Below are 22506 nucleotides of genomic sequence, written 5' to 3'. Positions count from 1 at the left end.
GAAGCTGGTGAGGATTGTGCGCTGAAGGAAAGTCGGTTCCAACAAGGAGCGCAGGAAACACATCTGAACCCGGTGAGGGAAAAAACAATCTAAGGATGGAGTTGATGCCCATGCGCACTTTGTCCAAAGGAGGAGTCACCTATCCTGTGACTTTCAAAGACTTTTCAGGATAAAAACAACTGCAGACATCCGGGCCCAACACTAGGTGGTGATCTATGCACAGTGTATAATCTGCAGCTCATATGACTCGAACATGATGTTTTGCACGTTCTATTCTAACTGCTAATGCAGGAAACCCTTCCTGCACTTAAACAATCATCACAATGACGCAGGCATCCTTTCACCATGGTGCAAGGGTGCCTGCGTCGAAGCATGGCAGCCCATTGTGCGCTAGCACAGGAGAGAGCACAGGAATGCGACCTACTATTTTAAATATGTTGAATCACTGTGCTTTGAAAGTGCTGCAGCATGGCGCAGCCAAAGGGCTTACGGTGCAACGTTGCAGCACTTTCTTGTAAAGGAGGCCCTGAGTATATAAGGACTGCTACTTGACCAATTGTCAGAAGAGGCCGTTTGCCCAGATTATTGCCTGAGATTCTGTGAGAGACAGTCTCATCTACTGCCAGCACACTTCGTAGATGCTACATCTTGCCTGAAGCTGCTAAAGCCGAGAACCGGAGGAAGACCGACTGAATGCTACTACAGGGTATTTGCCCTTCGCGCGGAACACTGTCTTCAATCCTCCACTTATAAAGACATCCTTTGCAGTATGTCTCTTTACCCTAGGAAACTCTACTCTGCAAGTTGCTCTGCCCTCCATAATCTCTTAGTGTCGCACATAGACGTAGGTGTTTGGCTCTAGATAACATTTTAACAATGTTAGATATGTTCATTCTTGTTGTTTTTATAATATTCTTTGTAGTTGTTTTAGATTGTTACTGTAGTAACAAATGCTTGTTCTTAAAAGTGTTCATTCTTCTTAGTGCAGGGAATGTGTATTATTGTGAAGAACAAAATAGGTTTGCTGCTGTAACCACGGTGTCCCTGATCCCTTAATGGGATTTTCATAACTCAAAAGCAATAACTCCATTTCAATCCCACACTGATTAGTGTTTTGAGGGGCTACAATAACCCGCCTTTCACATTCATCGCTGGTGCTTTGAGCTAAGTTCACCTAGTCACCAGTGGGTGGGAAAGCACACCTTGTTGAGTTATGCCAGAGTCATAACTTATGCAGCAGTAGGGGGCTGGCAGGAGAGCCATAGTGTCCTCCTACACAGATGGCTCCACTAATGGTCACTCACCTAGGTCTGCAGTGGCCAAAGCCAAGAGAGTGATAGGAGCTATGCTGCCTACCAGCTACCGGTCACCTGTGCCACCCGCAGGGTGGCTGTGTCTGCTCGCTGCTGTGGGAAAGGGTTCTGTATGCTCCTGGAATTCCCCCACCAGTCACAAGGAGATGTGGGTGGCACTGGACTACGTTAGCCCCCAGACTCTGGTGCCTGCTTTAGTAAAACCTGTCTCAGCTCAGCATCATTATCTCCAAACTGTGCAGCGACCACAAGAAGCACCACTCACCAGAACATTGCAGGTTTGAATTCCTGGAAAGCAAGGCCATCCCATGACCCTCATTAAGTATAAGTGGCAGGCAGCAGTGAAGCAGCACCTCTGGTGCTGGTCTTCTCTACTTCCAAGTAGGGGGGTCCTAAAAAGACATGTGCCCGACAGCAAACTATAGGCGGGACTCAAACAGCATTTTTTTAAAGCCAATGAGGGATGCGTCAAGTGTTAGATTTTATGCTGCCCCAGACAGAGGACCAGCACTCGGGATACTAATGGCAAGACACATTTGCACCACAGAAAGCATGAATCGTCAGCTCCTGTGCTTCTAGAGCAGTAATTTCAGAATAACTGAGGCAGTTTCTGGAGCAGCGGGTCAGACAACATATTAGACTTGGCATAATATGATGTCTTGCTACCCCTATAAATGGATGCCTGAACATTTTCAAACCGTTAGACATCATTTTTCTATATTTTTTACAAAGGATCTTTGCTCCTCCTACAACACACCTTATTAATGTGTGTGTATAAATGCAACTCAGAAACCGTTTACAACATGTAGAGGAATTACTTAATGATCCTTCAGCAAGAAAACGCAGAAGGAACTGTGTCCATCTGGGGAATGTGCTGTGGACTGATCCAAATTGTGAATGACAGCCCAGCCACCCAGTTCTAAAAGATGGCTTACTCAAACTATCTAGTGACTGACGAGGGCGCACCAAAAGCCCCTTTCTCTGTGTCTATGTGCATTTGTCTGTTGGGTGTTGTGTAGCAGTGATAATAGGTTTGGCTTCATGAGTCCTATAAGCAAGGCCACTGAAAAAAATACAAGAGTGTGCACCTGAATTTTTATCGTTGTAAGTATGAATATGTCAATTTGCATCATTATCCACTGGCTGCAGGATAATTTGTATTTCTAGCTCACATGGATTAAATGTTATTAAAAATGCTATACACATGTAGCCCGTATGCTACAGTTTACCAAAGATACTCTGGGCTGCGTAGTTAGCCACACTATGGAATAATTGGCGCAGGCCACCAAGGCAACATCTAAGCAGTCAAACCACACTTGCTTCCTTTTAAAAACTAGGTTAACGAGAGGAGTAAGCAGACGAAAAACTTTGGACTCGTATACAAATTACTGACCCTACGGAGAGTTAAAGAAGCTACTTTGCCTATGTGCAAATAGATAGCATACCATTTCTAACCCTACTTTTCAATGCCATGGGCAACTCTTCTACGAACAGTAGCTACTAAATCTGTAAGATTTGTGTTGAGTGCTGTAGCTTTGTAATGAGACTTAGGGCATATAGATATCTCTAAAAGAGATAAAACTAATTAAACACTGATTTCACCCACCTCTCCAAAATGTGTTAAAATCAAAAATGCTCTCCGGAATTTCCCTTTGCAGCATTTTGGACTCCATTCTCTCTGCCATGCAGAGCTCTTCGGAGAATGCCCAGAACACCTTGCACTTGCCCATTCGTGTAGCGACGAGTTTCTTCTCCTCCAGATTCACCTCGAGAAGCACGCCCCGCTGCACGCTGTCCAGCAGCCTCTGGGTGTACTCCAACTGTTTCTGATCACGGATGCTGTCTGGTCTCGGGAAATGAACAGCTTCCACCTCACCAAGTGAGGAATCTTCAGGGTTGAAAGTAAGGAGGCATCTTTTGGTCACTTGCTGGCGATGAACCTCATTCCCTTTGTAAAAGATGGTCACATCCAAACTGGAAATCGGTGGGGCATTTGAAACTTGAACAACAAAGAACAGTTTTTAGTTGAGAATGGTAAAACTCAAATTAATTTAAGCAATTTTTCATCTTAATTAAGTTGAAGTAAAACAGAAAAGTAATTTTCTACATAGGTATAGGCAACTCAGCACATTAAGGACTAGGAGTATGACTTATGGCCAACGATAATCAAATTGTGTGCTGTCATTCTTCAGGACCTTCTTTGTTTTCAAGGAAAAAAGAAATCCAGGCTCCCTCATTTCAACGAAGGCATCTGCTGGCTATCAGTGTTCTCTAAACAAAAGTCACAATTTAAAAGAGGGTGGGACACGGAGCTGATTTGAAAAAGGTCCTGTACCGACGCTCCAAAAGACAGTATAAATATACAGGGAGGTACTAGTTCCTGGAAAGGATGGAGTGCTGCCAGTTTGGGTTGTACATGAAGGGGTCTCCAGAAGAGAATGAGAGTGTGATTGGGTTGAGTGCTACTTCTGTTTGTTGTGCCCTCACACACCCTTGCGAGTGTACAGCATCATCATTGGGCACTGCTCCTCGTGGGGATGGCGCTGCAGTCCCTCACGGGCCCTCATAGAGGGCTCTTTGATGGAGATTTTTTAGGAGGTGCCGCAGTTGTGCATGTGGGTATGTGGGGCCTAGTGGTGTAAGTGGTGTGGATAAAATAACCAGATGATACCCAAACGTATTTATTGAAGGGTCCAACTGATCAGGCTAAAAATGTATTGACACGGGGATGGAGATGCTAATTCTGCAAGTACAGTGGGGATTAGAACAAATAAATACCCACTACTCTCAATCCGTGTGTGCCAAGTGCTATCGTGTGAATTGGTGGGGGGGTCGACATGTTTTGCGCTATTCTATGGTCCCTAGTGGATCCCAGAGTGCTTCATCAGGACCGTGTGCAAAAAATAAAATAAAAGGGAGAAATAGGGAAGAAGGCACCCTATAATCCTCCCATACATGCAATGAGGAATGGTTGCTTTTTGTTGAACACACAGATTATTCGTGTGTTATTCGTGCAAACCCTTTCCTGAAAGGATAATGCGACGCCGACGGGTAAGGGACTACAGTGGGAGCCAAATATATGCTTGCCACTGGTCGTCTGGGGACCTACCAGCCTGCCCAGTCCGTCGGTCTGTGTTCTCTGCCTGTAGATACAGAGTCACTGGAGTTGGAAGACTTTGTTCAGCGTTCTCAGTTGAAAGCTCAAGAAACAGATTTCCAGGCCACTCATCCCACTGTTCAAAGCCAGCACATAGAGGAGACCATGAGATGATGTTTTCCATCTTTGCACAGTGACATGTCAACGGAGAGTCATGTAGTCTATTTGGATTTTTTCAATTTTGTTTGTTTGAAGAACTCATGCACACAGTGACTAACCACATAGTATGCAAGAAAAAAAATATTCCTCAGTTTGAAACAACCTTAAACGACACAGGCCAACCATGCCAGGTCCACTGAGATCAATGGTTGCTGTTGCTATCGCTCTGACTAAGGGCCAAACCATGTCCTGGCATGGCGGATGTTGTTTGACTTGGTGCAGGTGCAGCAAAAATTAAGTGAGCACCAGATGTTTGTGTAATGCAGAAGTCCAGAAATGGCCTCCATGCGTGCATTTTCACTGCAGTCCATGTCCCTTGCTGACTGAGATTACTGGTGATGATACAGGCGGTAAACAGTTTACGTTTTGGTTGCATTCAATAACAGCTACAATGCATTTCAGTAAATCCAAGCAAAAGTAAACTGAGGCCCACACCGAGGGGGTCTTTATTAAAGAAACATTTAAGCTACTGGCTTAACTTTACAACTCAAAATGTGCACACTCAGCATTGGACTGCAGGGCCAAAATAACATTGTTTCTAGCTATGTCACTATAGTAAGTGGTCACATTTGTGCAAGATTGCAAAGCCTCTCTGCAAAGCCCAATCCCAAGATAAGATTTGCTGAAATATCAGTGTTAAAGTATTGCACCGCCACCAATTTGATGAATAGAAATGTAATGTTTGTACACTCTTAGACAAAGGCCCCTCTTATTGCTCAGTCGATCACAATAGAGCATCAATGGCTGGCCCAAAGCAATTTGCAAATGATGCTACAAGCAGTTTTATTCGTAGCAGACTTGCTCTGCCAGTGCACCCTTCCGACCATTCGATTTTGAGGCCTGCTTCTCCAGGATACATCATGTGGTTGCCTTACGGATCCTCAGACGGTGTGAGAGACTCTCACTCACTTTCACCTACTTCTCCAACCCGAGTGAATGTTTCCTTTGATAGAGTGGAAACCACATTTTTATTTGTAGGAGTGCATCATGCTCACATATAGATCGCACCCCATTTAACCTCTGTTGTATTAATGCACGTGTTAGAATTGTGAAACGTATTAACATGAAAGTGACATGTTTCGGCCATTGAAAAGTACCATGGCAAATCAACGTAGAAAGTGAATGTAACTAGCAGAAACCATTAACATGAAGAACTCGTGTTGTGCAATTGACTACTGCTTATGTATTAAAAGTGTTTATTAATTGTGGCATTTCTGATTTAGGTAAATGCATTAATTGAAGGAGCTTTAATGTTATGCAAATGTATAAAGCTCATATGATACTTTCTTATATTAGCTGAATTTTGTAGGCCTTAAACGCAGTTCCCTGGAAACTCGATCTTTAGAATTAATAGTTGAATTTCATGCATACTGTGGAATCTGTTCTCTCACGTTTTGTGTTGCAGGTGGAAGAAGCGCTCGTTAGATAGAATAATGTCTTTGTTTTACTAGTCAGGCAAGGAGAGAAGAAGTTACAATCGTGTGGCTTGAGTTGATAAAAGGAAGGTCATTGTGCTTCACACAGGAAAAGGCCTGGGAACCAAGGACAAACTGTATTGAGGAAAGAACACCATTGTCCTGTGGAAAATCACCTTCAGGACCATACTCAGCACGGATGGCGTGACTCGCACTCGATGCTGGGAATGCTACCTTTGAATACATTTTTGATGAGAGTAGGGAAAGTACCCACTTCTTTCTTGCCTTCAAAGAGAGAGCATCTTAGAACGAGCTCTGTATTGGTATTAGCTTTATGCTACATGACCCATTGATGGTGGAGAAACTTCTTAGGAAGACTCCACATTCTGACACCTTTTATCCTTCCTCCTGAAAATGCTTAAGTAGGGATGTCATCTTAGTACTAGAGTAGGGACAGACTTAATGCTTTTCACTCACCAACCCACGATGCAGGGAAACTTAGACTCATACTTCCAGATCTTTTGCATTTTACTCCTTGAACTAATTGTATTGCTTATCCTACATCATCTTAATTAGATGCGCAGATTCGGCTTCATGCTAATTCTGATGTATGTCTACATTCTCGTATTGGGGTGTCTTTATGTTCAGTTATTTTTGGCTTTGTAATAAATCAACCTAACCTTAAGTAGTTGTCCGTGGTTACTATGTGCCCAAGAGAATTAAAAGTTTAATGATTGGCCTCCTGACCACTTTTCTCCCCTTTATGCTTTCATGCTGCGAAAAAGAACCATCAAATTGTGTCTGTCCAGAACTTACAGGCCCAGCCTTTTCATCTTCTAGAGGTAACATAACGTACAGCTTCCTCCAGCTCACTAAGATGCAACACTCACAGTGCATGTCCCATCGTCCCTTTCTTAAATTGGATTTAAGTGCAGCACCGCCAACTAAAGTTTTCTGTTACATTATTCAATGGTGCCCCCCTCCTACTGTGTTTTTTATAACTCTGTATACAATTCTCTGTGAGTCTGACATTCACTAGGGCTCCTGAGGTCCCATTGGACAGTTTTGTGGAATACAACTCTAGACTGACTTTATCACCATATAGTCTGCCTATTATATCACTGGCTTGCCTAAATGTTTTTTTTTACAGAATTCTTCACTGTTTTCTTTACCAGCCACTTTACCCTCTTTTGAGAAAAAGTACATGCCAAGACCAGTTTTTTCTTGATTCCACATAGTAACTCAGCCTACACCCCTGTCTTGACACTTAAACCATGTGTTTAATATGCCACGTAGGTGGCGTCTCGAGCTGCAAAGAAGATGGCTTTACTTACTTAAATGTTGCTTCTGGGCTGGCACAGCAAGAGGTGGGTGCTGTTCCTGCTTGGCATTTCCTGACTGAAAGCCGTACCCGTTCTCAGTGGGCTGGTGCTCTGCTACGGCTGGGTTACCCCACTGCGACCCCATTGAGTGGTAGCTGTTCTCTACAGGGCTGCAGTTCCTGCTATAGTTGCCACAGTTTCCGGAAGGCACTTCTTGAAGGTACCCATTTTGGGCACCGAGGTGACCGTTGTAAGTAGCGCCAGTTGCTAGGGAAACAAAAGATGTTGTAGGCATAATTAAGATGGGTGACAGAGGACAGATTTCAAGCCGCGCGTTTAGCATCACAATTCGAAGCATTTGCGATGCATTCTGCCATTGGAATATATCATCATTTAAATAAAATATAGTCACTATTGAACTTACATTAGCCAATTTTCTTGATTTTTTAAAGAATCAAATTTCAAGCCATCAGCTAGCTTTCGCAAATTCATCAGTGTAAGTAAACCGCCAGTTATGGCGAGCGTAAAGGCAAGTGTTACATGCCGATTTTAGTAGTACTTACAATCACCTTTACCAACTTACAGTGACTTTATTGAACTTATTCGAGGTTAAGAATGCAAAAGAGTCAGATGAAAGATCTTGTACTATTTAGGTGACTTGGATAGATGCTGTAATAAACATATTTTGCCCCTATTTGAATGAGCCAAAGAAAGAATTCAATGTTCGATTTTATCCTTGGTAAATAAAGAAAAATAAAGGCCGCTGTAACCATCGACGGACGGTGCTACTGGGCAACCATATCTGACACCACCATCTCTCCTTGTGACATTTATTATAAGGTTCTATTTCTGTGAGTCCTCCTGTCTGCCAAAGAGATACAGAACTACTCTCTATTGCCTGGTCAGACCAGGCAATAGGAGTAACTCAGTCTTCAAGAGGAATGTGGATGGCATGGGCAAGCATTACGAGGAGTGACCATGGGCTGAACATCCAACTATACTTCTAGTTGAGGGAGAATGACATATCTTGATAAGTGTGGTGGCGATTTTTAGACCCATGCATTACTTTGTAAGGTGAACACTCTTTAGGCGTGGGAGCAAAACGAAGGCATTTGCTGCTGAGCATAAGTCAGGTGGTTATTTTAGTCAAACGCTTGCACAGTTTGGAAAATACTACCCTTTTGCGGTAGTCCTCCAAATGCTTGGTTGTACTTGTTAAGGGTGGTATGTGTGGAACGTAGCACTGTTTTGAACACATAAGGGCTCTCATCAGCACATCTGATGAGGACTGCATTTGCCAATATTGTGGATACTCTTTACAATCCCTCACACACATTCGGAACTGGCAATCCAAGCCCGACACTATATCTCATCCACTTACCCATACTGACACATTTGCCGGTTGTCTCGCACAAAGCAAGTGTCCTTTAACCACCCCATATCAGCTCTTGGGTTCTTTTGTGTTTGTGGCTCTTCTATCTCAAATGATGTCATCGTTGTTGAAGGGCCTTAAACACTTTCAATGGGAGACGCAGCCATTTTATGATCATGTGTATGGGAAACCAACATGGTGGAATCAGCAAAGGTATCTGGGCAGGGAGCCACTTTTGAGTCTTCAGACGGCTTAACAAAACTGCCTCAATCCCTTCTTAACTACCGCTTGCCTGGGCAGCCTTTGATCCCCGTGTAAGCTACACCCCAACTTCTCCATCAATGGTACAGTGAAAGCATTAAAAATTACATAGCCTATCAGAACAGCGCTCACCTGCGTCTTGGTGCTGGTTTCCGATGGGGAACATTGCAGCCTGGTGCTGTGGAGAACTGTCCTGTTGAAAGGCTGCTGTTGGAGAGGCAAATCCATTCTTGATGGGGCTGTGCGTGGGCAATGCTGGCTTGTTGGTCCACTGTGAACTCCAAGACGGGAAGGTTTTCTCTGATGCACTGTTTCCTGTGGTGTAGTCAACCCCGTTTCCGACTGGTGCGCAAAGTGCATATCCATTCTGGATGATGGTTTGGTTATTGAACATAGCTTTGTTTTCTGGGAAAGATTGGTGGTAGAAATTTAATAGACATTTGTGCAGATGAAAGTAAATTGGCGATTTAATTTAGCATTTCACTTAAATCAGTTCTGCAACAGAATTATTTGGATAGCTTTACTTGGTGCACATGGTGCAGACAAACGTGTAATGCCAAGACAACAGTACAGGTATCTGAATCCTGAGTGCAGCAGGGAATCTTGTTATAGGGGAAGATCAAACTTGTAAATAAATACCTAGCATAAATTATTAGCAACAATAATGCCAGCTACATTTAAGAGAATTAGGATGGTAACCAAAGAAATGGTCAAAAAGATAAAATATGGCATTATAACAGAGGATGCAGAGCAAAGACACTACACAAAAAGAAATATAACTCAACCAGACCCATTGAGGAAGAGGTCACTGCAGGAAGAAGCACAGGCATTTCACAGTTTATTGGTTGTTGCCCAAAAAAGTAAACCGGCAATACACAGAATATTTTGTTCATCTTTTATTAATATTTATAGCATTTTGTTCCTGCAAGAGTTAACTTGTGCTTCTCTACTTTTTTACACCGTTCCATTTTACACAGTACTTTCATTTTGTTTTCCAGTTTTGACTATTTTAGTATCGGGCTGCAACATAATTAGAAAGGCCTTGGGGCCATATTTGCTGGAATTCACCTTTTTACATAGAACCAGGTGCCATATTATCAAGAAAGGGCGATACATTATCGCCACTTTTATCGGCAGGAAACTGCCGCTAAAGCGGCGATAATGGGCTTGATAATTAATATGCCCTTGTGAATTCCCATAGCAGCCCAGGTTAACACCAGAACCTGGGCTGCTATAGGATTCACAAGGACATATTACCAAGCCCATTAATCGACGCTTTTGCTGCAGTTTCCTGCCGATAAAAGCGGCGATAATGTATCGCCCTTTCTTGATAATGTGGCCCCAGGTCTGTTCTCATCAACTTGGACTGCCTTTTGGAAATGGTTAAGTGGTGGCAATAAAAGAAGCAATGGAAAAGCCAATAGGTCTGGTCTCAGTCTACAGTCACAGGCACATCTCACTCCCTTCACTCACACTGCTCCGAATCACACAGGTACAATCCTCACTCTACAATCACACCTTTAACCCTGTAGTCAGTCAGTCAGATGGATTACCCTGCAGTTGCAAAATACGATTTCATGTTCAATCTGCATTCACAAAGTGCAATCCTCACACCCGGCACTGACAAAACGCCATCCCTGCTTTCACAAAGATACACTGCTCATCGTGCCCTCACTCAGGTACTGAGAAGAAGCTTATATGGGACAGTTGAGGGCAAGATGTGTAGGCTGAGGGTGTGGTGCTAGTGTCCACTGTTGTAGACAACCTTCCCAAAGATGGTGCTGTGTGAAACAAAAACCAAAAAAATAATAATAATAATATATATATATATATATATATATATATATATATATATATATATATATATATATATATATATATATATATATATATATAATATAAGGCCCCCCTGCCTTCAAGATATGGCTGAATGTAATGAGTGGAAACAGAACAGCCCAAACAGCATCTTAAAGCAATTGCATACATAAAAACACATAGATAATTTTTTTACAAAAGGATGGGAAATTAAATAAAAACAAACCTGCATATGCTTGCAGTTGCCTATCCTGGAATGGTAAAGTATTACTAAAGTTCAGGAAAAACAATTAAGATTTTGAACATTTAACATTCGAAGATGGCAGTAAGGGCAGCGAGAGGCTCAGCTGCACTGTGTGGGGAGCTGTCTGCCCTGTGCAACAAAAGAAAAACAAGCAGTGGCAAAGCCAATACGTTGCGCCTATGTGAGAGCTTCTGGTTTTGCCAATGTCTTTTAGCCATGTAGTATAGAACCATGGCTGCTGTTCATAAAAGTTAATGACAGACAGTAGAGTAGAGCAGAGTGGCATTGAGGAGAGTGGTGCAGAGGAGAGTGAAGTGGGGTGGCGTGCAGTGGAATGGTAAAGAGCAAAGAGGCATTGTGTGGAAAGCGGTTGCATGGTGTAGAGTGGAGTAGAGTGACATAAAGTGACATAAGGGAGCGTGGCATTGCCTGGGATGGAGCTGAGAAAAGTGGCATAGGATTGAACAGACTGCCATGAAATGGTGTAGAGTGGAGTAGCGTAGAGTGGGATTGAGTGGCATAGAGTCGCAGAGAGTAGAGCTGCACAGAGGAGAATGGCATAGAGTGAAGTGGGATAGAGTGGCGCACAGTGGCATTGTGTAAAGTGGCGTGGAGCGGCATTGAGCAGAGTGACATTGTTATGTTATGTTATGTTATGTTAAAGGAATCTTTTATAGCGCACGGCTACTCCATGGAGTGTCCCGGCGCTTTTCTTGTAAACCTGTAGCAGATAACACAACACGAAAAATAATAGGCCCCAGCAACAGAGAAGAAGAGCGCACTAAAGAGCAAAAAGCCAAGTTTTAAGGCCCTTCCTAAAAGTCAACAGATTAGAAGTGCTACGCAATGCCAAGGGCAGAGTATTCCAGAGCTGTGGCGCCAACAGCCTGAAAGACCGACCTCCAATGCGGGCCCTTTTTACTCGAGGGACCACGGCAAGGAACAACGACTCAGATCTCAGAGATCGGGCAGGATGGTAGAAGGCTAGCCTCCTTTGGAGATATTTTGCTCCAGAAGCGTGGAGAGCCTTGTGGGCCAAGGTCAATGCCTTAAAAGCTATCCGCTTCCGGATAGGCAGCCAGTGAAGCGACTGCAGAAGGCCGGAAGTTCTAGCTCGCCTGTAAAGGACAAAAATGGCCCGTGCGGCCGAGTTCTGGACCACCTGAAGCCGTTGCAGGAGGTACTCCGGCAGGCCGAGATACAGGACATTGGAATAGTCCAGTTTTGAACCAATTAAGGCCTGCACCGTAGTCTTCCTATGATCTTCTGAGAGCAAAGGAAGAAACTTACGGAGCATCCTGAGGAGGCCAAATCATGTTCCCGTTAGAGCCAGGATCTGTGATCTCAACGTCAGGCCATTATCGATCTTAATCTCCAGATTCTTGGCTAGCTGGGAAGAGCCAGCTGGAGGAAACATTAACAGGCCACCATTCCTGCCAGTCTGGGTCAGATCGGCAGCCGAAGAAGAGTACCTCAGATTTATCTGAGTTGCACTTGAGGCTGTTAAGCTGGAACCATTTAAAAACAGCCCCAAGGCACCCGCGGATACTCTCTCCATCAAAATCTGCTCCTTTCCCGCACGTAAAGAGTGCGGGAAATGTGGAATGAGTGGAATGGAATGAAGTAGAGTGGTCTAGAGGGGTGGAGTGGCATAGAGTGGCACAGAGTGATGTGGAGTGGTGTAGAGTAGAATGGCGTACAGTAGACTGGGATTGTGTGGCGTAGGGTACAGTGGAGTGGCACTGAGTGCCGGTACAGTTGTTTATATAAGTAACTAAAGCATCAATAGAGATGGTAGATTGGGTGAAAACAACATAAACAAGAGGCCAATTGTCTGTTAAAAGTAAGAAAGCACAATGCACAGCCAGGAATAATACTGAAACACTTATAAAAAATATATATATACATATAGTGCCTTGTAAAAATACAGCAATTAGTCCTTGCTCTATGGAGGAGTTAACACGAGAAAGGAAGCGAAGTCTACGGGAGTTAAAGAATCGAAAGACTGCAAAAAGAGTAACAAACTAAAACAAATAATGGTATGCTGTGGGCGGGTTGTAAGCCCAATGAATTGTAATCAATACATCTCACAGCACAGCGCATGCCCTGTGAAGGCAAGAGCTAATAAATAACAAACCTTGTCAAAGCCAATAGGTCTCGCCTACAAGATCACTTTTGGCTTTGCCAATGTTTTCAATCATGTTGTAGAGCAGTGTAGCTGCGTTGGCCGTGTTTTAGGGCTTTTTTTTTAATATTGCTGGTGTGGGCAACACAGAGGAAGGGAGGAAAAGGATCTGTGGGAGGTGCAACATGGTCAATTGAAGGGAGGGAAAAAAGCGCTCTGACACAAGCAATAACAAACAACAGCTGAAGGAGTGAGGGAGGGATGTTGGAGGAAACCAATAGTGAAGGAAGGGAAAGGCGGGTAAGTGGGTGGGGGAAAGAAACACAGACAAGAGATGGAGGGACACAGAGGGAGGGGGAGAAGTACATGAATGCCAGGTGAAAAAGACACTCTGGTAGAGTGCTTAAACTCAATGATGTAGCGCCTTAAAAAATGAGCAGTGGAAAGACACGAGTAATGTGTCCATGCTCCAGGGGAGTTACAAACATACAAAGAGGAAATAAGCCTTTGTAGGCGGACCACTAAAAAGAAAGCAAATGTGAGTGACAATGAAGACAACTAATCGTAAGCAATGAGCGGGCTGTAAGCCCACTGGTAGTAAACAAAAGATCTTGGGTGCCGAAATCAGCAACCTCTCTGAGCTCACAGCTCCACATGCACAGAATGTTTAGAAAACTGCCTCAAGGAGGTACACGTGTAAGTTAACACTTTCTTATAGCCAAGCCAAGGATACCCATAATCAAATCAAAATAATGCACGTGTAAACACAAACACACACACCTCTGAATAACCCAAAGCTAAATATTACAAATGTACTTGTGCAAATTAGGTAATACCATTGGACATATTACTTGACGGTCAAACCCACCCCAAACATAAAATAACCAAGCACAAGGTAACACAACTTGACATGTATGTGCAAAGTGCAAGTCCCTATGGGGTGCCTTAGTGCTGTATGATAAATTATCATTGTTAACTATATCAACGATACTCAGGTTATCGACGTCCGAGGATAAAAGGCCTAGCAGCCTGGACCTGCACTGGGTGCATTAATTAGATCACTAAAGTCACAGACATGTCGCTCTATAGAAGGTGCCTTAACCCTTTAAACCAACTGTACCCCAAGACATCTCAAACAACCAATAATTCTAGGAACACATTAAAAGCTGTGTAAGTACACAGTGGTTGTGAAGCTGCAATAAAATAATGAAAGCTAACCTGGATTGGGCGTAGTGAAAGATCACATAGACCTTTGCGTCAGGTATGTTGATACACAGAGTTCATGCAACTACAATAACAAATCCAAACACGGCACCTTCTTTGTATATAGCGCTTTCGCTTATTGTTTGTGCGCTGCAGTAGAAGAATGAAAGCTTCCCGGCATTCTAATCTGCAGCATATTGTTAGCACAGAGACCTCTGCAGCAGGTGCCCTCGATGACTGAGTGACTTAGACAAAGAAGACAAACGTACAACACAGAGGCATGAGCAGAGGACCCAGAGGTGCTTCAGACACCACCCAGACAGAGTCTGAGGACTCTCTAATTCACCAAGGTATATAAACTAACCTTGATCACTCGCTTAAAGCGCTTGGAAACCCTCAGCGTTAACCCTCATGTCCCACTTGATGTTTACTTAAGGGCAATAAAATTTTTCTGCCAGCCTCTCGATGCGCACAATTACATGCCTCGACATTTGATGGCTATGGGAAATGGCATCTAATTAAGGAACATATTTACTGGAGAAGTGGCGGAGAGTGGCGTTAGGCGCCTTGGCTTAACACGACGCTCTACTACTTCTGAAACGTAGGGATGCACCATATTTACAACAATATTTAAACAATCAAACACTGCAAAACTCCTTGCCCTCCCCTTTTACCCTAGTACAGAGTGAAAGGGGGCCTTATTTACAAGGCAGTGTTAACCCACTTTAAGTGGCTTAACGCTGCCTTGTAAATAAGGCGAAGCACATATCGCCACAGGAATGTCCCTAAAAATGACATTCCTGTGGCAATAGGGGCTTTAAATATGCCCCTAAGTGTGCACATGATACGCTGGCAAATAGCGGTCTGTGTTTATTGGCAGGGCTGAAATGTAGCATCACTCACTTTGTACACCAATAATAACAATCATCGTACAGCCGAGACTGAGCAATGCATAGTTGTATTAGGCAGGTAGCTTCAATATGGATCAGCCAAACAGGCAGTCTGATTGAGTGAACAGTTATAAAGTATATGGGAAACAGCAAATGCTTCAATGTTCAGCAGCACAGGGCAGTATGTGTATTCAAATGTTTCTGAAGCAAAACTTTTTTAACAAGGTCACTGTGTCACGTGCTCCATGACGCCGTGAACTGAAGAGGGTGTTAGGTGCAGACTACACTAGAAGCGCTGGGCTCATAATGTGCTGTCAGCCTCAGGTGTATGGCGTATTCTATAAAGACTTCCGATTCATAGGATCTGACGTGCACATTATGGCAAAACAAAAACAAACAAAAAACATCACTCTTTGAGTTAGTTCCGGATCGAACTGTTAGGTGGGACAGTAAAATAATTTGTTTTCTTTTCGAGGAACTACGAGAATCTTAAAAAAAAAAATCCATGACAACAGTGTCCTGAAGCGTACACAGTAGTAGTGCGAATTTACAGCTCTGCTGGTTGATATTCACTAGCTGGGGCACGACTGTGTGTGCAGCCTGGTGTGTGCACACGTGTATCTGGATGAGAGAGTGAGTGCGGCAACGTTGACACTGAAGACCAGGGGCACGAGAAACAAGAAATAATAAGAACAAGCATTGGCATAGCCAATAGGTCTCGCCTTTGGAACCTTATAAGTATTTAGTTATGCAGTACAATATCCTTGGTGCAACAACATCAACTGTTGCAAGTCTAAACACTTATAAGGTCCCAAATGAGAGACCTATTGGCTATACCAATGCTTGTTTGTTTTGAGAATCTGGTCACCCTATCTTAGAACCAAGCAAGGCCTCTGGTTCGGCTCTTCCCATTAATTTTTTCTGGCCTGCCAGCGCACACCTCTACCCCAAAGCCTCTCACTGAAAGATGTGAACTCTAGCACTGCCATGCTCGCACTGGAAGGGCACAGGTCTCACCACGTATCTCTTTAAAACTCCTTCAGTACACCGGCAGGGGGCAGCAAAGCTCACACATGCAGAGCAGGGATACCTGGTGAAGGATGGACGATTGGCATGCGCTTAGCAAGGGAATGGATGGGATGAAAGAGGAGGGCATGGGCTGCAGGACCGCGCAAGGTAATAGAGGTGAGAGGCAAGCGGGGAGCGTGGAGTAGAGCAGGAACAGGTGTTAGGGAACGCACACACACCACCCTAGCCTTTCACAACCGCACCCACTGCTGACTCTGCAGCAGCAGGAGAATCATTAACAGGCACCAGCCGTGAGCAGCTGGAATGAATGATGCACCACCACTGCTGGATGCTTGACAGGGAGCAGAGGACTGCCTGCTGTCAAGCCATGGCCCTATTGAAAGCAGTGAGCACCAATGAATGCCTTACCATGCATAGCAGAAGTCAAAAGTGCTTCGGCACTGCACACTACCACCACCACGCCACCAGTGCTGGAGGACTGAAAGAGAGCAAGGGGTCCTTATCTCATACCACAGTCAAGCTAAAAGCACCAGTGAATGTCTTACTGTAATCAACAGGAGTGAATGGTGCTTCGGCACTGCAAACCACACACTACCACCACCATGCTACCAGTGCTGGAGGCCTGGCAAGAAGCAAGGGGTCCTTGTATCATAATAAAAGCACCAATGAATAACTTACCATGCGTAGCAGGAATCAATGGTTCTTCGGCACTACACACCAAAGAAAGAGAATGCATGTGTGCCTGTGTGTGTGTGTGAGGGGGAGAGGGAGAGAGAGAGAGAGAGCGTGCATGTGTGCTTGCCTATGTGTGAGAGAGGGCGAGAGAGAGAGAGTGTGCATGTGTGTGTGCATGTGTTTGAGAGAGAGAGAGCTTGTGTGCTTGAAAGAGAGAGAGTTGTAGGGAGAGCAGGTATATCCAATCAATGAGAGGAAAGGTGCCCTGCAGCACCGGTTCTCATGCAATCTTGTCGTGTTTTTAGGTATTTCAAATGCTGTGTTTTTGGATCTCTGTAATGTACACACTATTACTTCAGTCACCTCAATAACATACTTCAGGATCAATAACGCGATTTAATATAGAAAATATTCACCTCTGATGCAAGCGCTTGAGGTAGGGAGTGTGTGCGCGTGGGTGTATTTGTGCGCAAGCACGCGTCCATTCCCTACGCACCACAATGTAAAACTCTAATTAAATGGTTCCATTGCAGAATCTATGCCGTCGATAAACTGCCCTGTATAATTACAACTTTTTTCATCTAGAAAATAATAATACATTAAAAAATACAAGGAGAGAAAAGGAGCCTGTTAGAAATTGGTCGCAAACTGCACGTCGACAAAGATAACAAGCGCCTCGCGCAGCAGCATGGGTAGGGGAGAGAGGAGGGTGCCTGCGCGATTCCCTTGCGGGAGCGAGCAGCAATGCGCCATAATTGATAACATATGGTGCCGCTGCTCGCTCCTGCAAGGGAATCGCCAAACGTGCACGTGTTGCCATTGAAAGCAATGATACGCGTGCACGTTTTTGGGCGAAAAAGGGAACCGACGGCTAAAGGTCTTTTTACTATGTAGCGCATGCGCACTGCGTAGGCGAGACCTAAAAAGCACTATCGGGGGAGCAGCAGACAGGGGAATCCTGAAGGGGGAGAGAAATAGTACCTCAATCACATTGGGAGCAGCGGACGAGCACAGATTAACTTGAATCAATCAGTGCTTTGTCCCTGATCGGAAATGATGTTTCGATTGTACAGCCAATTAAGAAGGCTGTAAAGAACAATGACGTGAAGCCAACAAATGGTTTGCAGTGGGCGGGCTCCAAACCCTTTTTGTATGCAACAGTGTCTCACAAGCAAGACACATGTGCTAGCGCATACTCTTGCAGGCTCGACCCTAAAAATGGACAAAGACAAAAAGATTCCCAAATACAAAAAAATAAAAAAAATTAATTAAATGAAAGGAAAGATTGGGTGACATGCCCTACCACTTATGCATAACATTTTGTTTGCAGATGTGCACAGGACAAATGTTGTTACTGAAATTGATAGGACAATGGCTTAAGTGAGTGGGTGCATTGCCCCAGGTTATCTATGCTGTGGTAGGCGGAAGCAAAATGTGAATCTCAAGTATACGGGCCGGTGGATAACGACTGTTGATTCAAAGCCCCTCTAAATAAGTATATAAATATATGTTTTTATTTATTTATATATTTTAAAAAAACATGAGTCTGAAAATCAGACCTACAAAGGGATGCTCCTAAAAACACTGATATTAATACCAACATATTATAGCGCCAATATCTAACCTTGGGAGCAAGAAGCTGCCAGTGGATTCCATGTCTGCTGCTGCTGGTACACATGAAAATCGGTCATGGGAGGGGCTCCTTCTGCATGACACCACTGGAGTGTACTTTGCTGCAAACAGTGGTAACCATTTTGCTGTGGTAAAGGGACATCGTACATCACTGGTGCAGCCTCTTCCGGATGGTATCCGTTCTCTTCATGGCGTCCATTGGTGATCACCCTTTGTCCTAGGACCACATTCACTGTGTGGAAAAAAATGCAAATATTTTCCAAAAATAAAATTCATTTGGATGGTGAATGGGACTGGAGGACGATGAACCTACTACAACATGTTCTGACTTTATTTACAAGCACACAGAGCCAACACTAGAGTTTCCGCCTTATGAAAGTTACCTGCATTGGAGTTCTCCAGAGACAGGATCCCCAGGATATCTTCTATAGGTGCCTGTTTAAAACATGGAAACAAGAGACAGTCACCAGAGAAACACTATGTAGTGAGAATAGTAAAGAGAGCTTGGGTAACAGGGCTGTTTGAAAAGAGTTTTCGTCAGGGATAAGAGTCTTTGCAACATGGTCGGTTTGACACCAACACTGTCAAATCAATGCATCCATAGTATGCAAGTTGTGGCAAACAGGGGCAAGGCATTCAAAAGATCTAAATCTTAGCTTCATGTAGTTGCAGACCAGACCCTGTCCTGTCACTGATATCACGATAAGTAAGGTTGATCATTGCTGGGATGTTTTACTGTGGGATGCCACATTTATCAGTTTCTGCTTCTGCTTTGGGTGGTGGCTCTGCAGACATTGAGGAGTGGAGGTCAGTTTTAGATGGTTTCACATCACTAGGATCATTTAGGGTCAGAGACAGAAAAGCCTGCTTTTAAAGACAGACTCACATACATCTTTTGCATTCGGCAGTCAATTTTTATATTGTTTCTCAGTTATGCTCTTTGTTTACCAACTGCCCCACCACAGTCACAAAATGTCAAAGGCAAAAGTATCTGTTTGAACTTAGATACAATTTCTGGGATGCATAGACTTGGTGGAAGAATTTGTTCTACAACTGATAAAGCAGATTTCCAGCATCCCAATATTTAATAATCACCCACTTTCCATCCCCCATGGGAACATTTGTATCCATCTGAATGTTACTTGTATTTTGTAAAAAAAAAATCAAATCACAGCTAGTTCCCATTCACCTGCAAGGCACAAGAAACCCAAGTACCCTGCCTTCCCAGTACCTCGTCAGGCTGAGGACGGGCCATTTTGAAATTCGGGATATGCAAAAAGTCTGGGCTGATGCGCATAGTTTCCTCTTCTTCCTCGCTGTCAGGTAGGCCCTCCTGGTCTGTAAAAAATCAAATAAGAAACATAGTTCAAACCGATAGTGTGGTGGAAAAGAAGGGCATCAGATGAGGAGATGGGTCAGTGGTGGGATGTTTGGGAGAGGGAGATGGGGCTTGAGCGAGGAGGGTCATTTGCAGTGTATCAGATCAAAACATACAAAGACAATACAGACAGCTTCAAGGAGGTTATTGCTAGAGGTAAGATTCCATTATAGAGACTGTTCTAGGTTGCATGAAAAGGGTTAATATCCTAAATTAACTTGTACTGTATGTGTGGTAATATTACCAGTTTTTGTCAAACAGTGCACCTGGAACACCAAGTGAATCAGTTCATTCATACTAAAAATATTACAAATTGTTTGAATTGAACTGGTTTTTGCAAAGACCGTGTAGTTTCACGATTTAAACAAGCAGGTGTTACTCCCAACACTATTTGGAGTAACACAGGGATTTTGGGGCTTTGAGAAAACAGAAATATTACTACCTTTTGATACAAGACCCAGCCCAACATCCCTTGGAAGAAATAACTGTGCTTACTTGCAGAAGAAGGAGCCGATACATGGTTGGAACCATCCGGGACTTGGATGAGTCTGTACACCTTATGTGGATTGTGGGGATCGCTAGACCGGTCTTCAACCTCAGAGAACAATTTCTTGTCTTTTATAGCAGCTCCATCCTGGGTCTCACAGGATGTTTTCTTTTCCTTCACGCTGACACTGTTCAAGGCACAGCGGAAGTTGGTTTTCCAGGTGGAACGGTCATCAGGCCGCTCACTGTATTTGCCGCCATGTATTGCCCAAGCCTAGCGTCAAGAAAATACAAATGAATTTGCAAACTTCCAATATACATCTCATAATTAGTTTTATCTTTCAAGCTGAGGCTAACGTGGATCCCATATAATGTAGTGAATGAGTCAACCTTTTAGAAATTATATATAGCATTACTGTATGAGCACCACCAGAAAAGACCCTGCTTTCCATATTAGCCACTGTACTTCAAGCAGAGATACACATGTCCGGTGCCATTCAAGCCTGCCCACCACAGATACAGTCTTAGTCATTCACACTGTTCGCCAATCCATACAATAGTGAAACACTGCAAGTGCTATGGTTGGAAATTAGAGGTAAGCAGAATCTATAATATTGATGTAGGAAGGTCTCTTTCAATAGTCAAAAGTGTAATACCCTGGATGAAATGCATTCAAACCCTTGTACACTTTCATGAAACAGATACAAAAATACCAAAAAAATACAAAAAAAACATTCCTTTCCTAATGTTGAATGGATGAAAGGGAGCATTGATTGGTTGTGGTGTCTTTTTATAAGTTGTGCAATAGGGAAGGAATGTTTTTTTGTATTTTTTGGTATTTTTGTATCTGTTTCATTGATAATTCATTTGTATTTATATGCATGTATTGAAAAATAGGTTAAAGATTTAAATTAAAAAAGTTTTTCTGAAATTGAGCACTCATGGAACCTGTGACAGACTTGCATTGGTACAAGTGATATAGTGATTGGCAAATAGTGTTAAGTACTGGCACTCGTTTTGGTTTGTTCTACATTGACTCAGCCTTAATGAGTAGAGTCAAGGCCCTTGGTTATTCCTTGAACTTAGCATGAATAGTCCCACTCTTGAGACTTTCACCACCTCAGATAAAAATATGGAGGCCGGTGGCTGACTACTCATATGGATTATGCAAAGTGAGTCTCGAGCCTACCACAGTTGCTTCAGAGCCCTTCTGTTCTAGTGATATGTGCATTGCACCATTCACCAAATCTCGATCACCCAATGTAACGTAAGAAAAATAACGTGACGTGTACCGCTATTGAGTGGATTCGAGCAGCAGATCCTCTCCATCTTCACCCCCTTTCATTAAATTCAACCGTTTCCCTGAAAGAGGAGCTGGCAGGAAATATTTGGAAAGAGGAGAAGGGATCACGATATGTTGTCCTTCGGAAAACTATGACGAGTGAAATTGGTGAATGTGAGGTATGAGGCAGATCTCGCCACACTACTCTGGTCTACAAAAACCTTAAAAGCTTTCAAATTGTTTTTTTTTTTAATTTGGATAAATTGGAATGTGTATACTGTACAATTTACAAAAATATTTGATATAACAATTTTTCTTATCTAGCGTAATTCATACTGAACAGTGGGACTCGGCTGTATCCCTTGATTCACGATTTACCCAGGCAGGGCTTCTTGGGCTGAATCTTGCAGTACCTTGAAAAGCTCATAGTCCTGACCCGTAATGTCTTTCCTGGCGAGGTGCTTCCAGGGAATGCAGAAGATGGTCTTCTCTGGGTTCTTCCAGCACAGTCCATAGCGGTTGTTGTTGATCTGCCTAATCAGCCAAGGGCCAAAGAGTTCCTTGTGGTGCGCTCTGTGGAAGAAAAGACACCCCCAAAATGATTCATTCCTCAGACACCTGTCATAATAACAAACCAGTCATCCTCAGAGAGCTTATTGTATGTTAAGAGTGGATGGTCTATTTTACCATGTACCATACTAACACCCCGAGCATAAGAATTCCACCTTTCTAGAGTGAGCTTAAAAAT

At 43.5% G+C, this 22506-nt stretch overlaps 1 protein-coding gene across 1 annotated transcript in view; it reads right to left on the bottom strand.

The window, feature by feature from the left end:
* LOC144823914 (interferon regulatory factor 3-like) overlaps positions 1–22506 on the bottom strand; it is a 49503-nt gene that overhangs the window by 19264 nt on the left and 7733 nt on the right. The window contains exons 3-10 of the mRNA XM_078682824.1: positions 22172–22331; positions 20486–20750; positions 19844–19950; positions 18996–19047; positions 18605–18844; positions 9132–9404; positions 7379–7633; positions 2920–3312 (exon numbers count right to left, since the gene is read on the bottom strand). Of these exons, the coding sequence (XP_078538950.1) occupies positions 2920–3312; positions 7379–7633; positions 9132–9404; positions 18605–18844; positions 18996–19047; positions 19844–19950; positions 20486–20750; positions 22172–22331 (1745 nt within the window). The remainder of the gene's footprint in view (positions 1–2919; positions 3313–7378; positions 7634–9131; positions 9405–18604; positions 18845–18995; positions 19048–19843; positions 19951–20485; positions 20751–22171; positions 22332–22506) is intronic.

Source organism: Lissotriton helveticus, chromosome 3_1 (assembly GCF_964261635.1).
Source record: "Lissotriton helveticus chromosome 3_1, aLisHel1.1, whole genome shotgun sequence".
NCBI classification, from domain to species: domain Eukaryota; kingdom Metazoa; phylum Chordata; class Amphibia; order Caudata; family Salamandridae; genus Lissotriton; species Lissotriton helveticus.
Note: the sequence above shows the minus strand (reverse complement) of the source record. Positions and strands in the feature narration are given on the sequence as shown.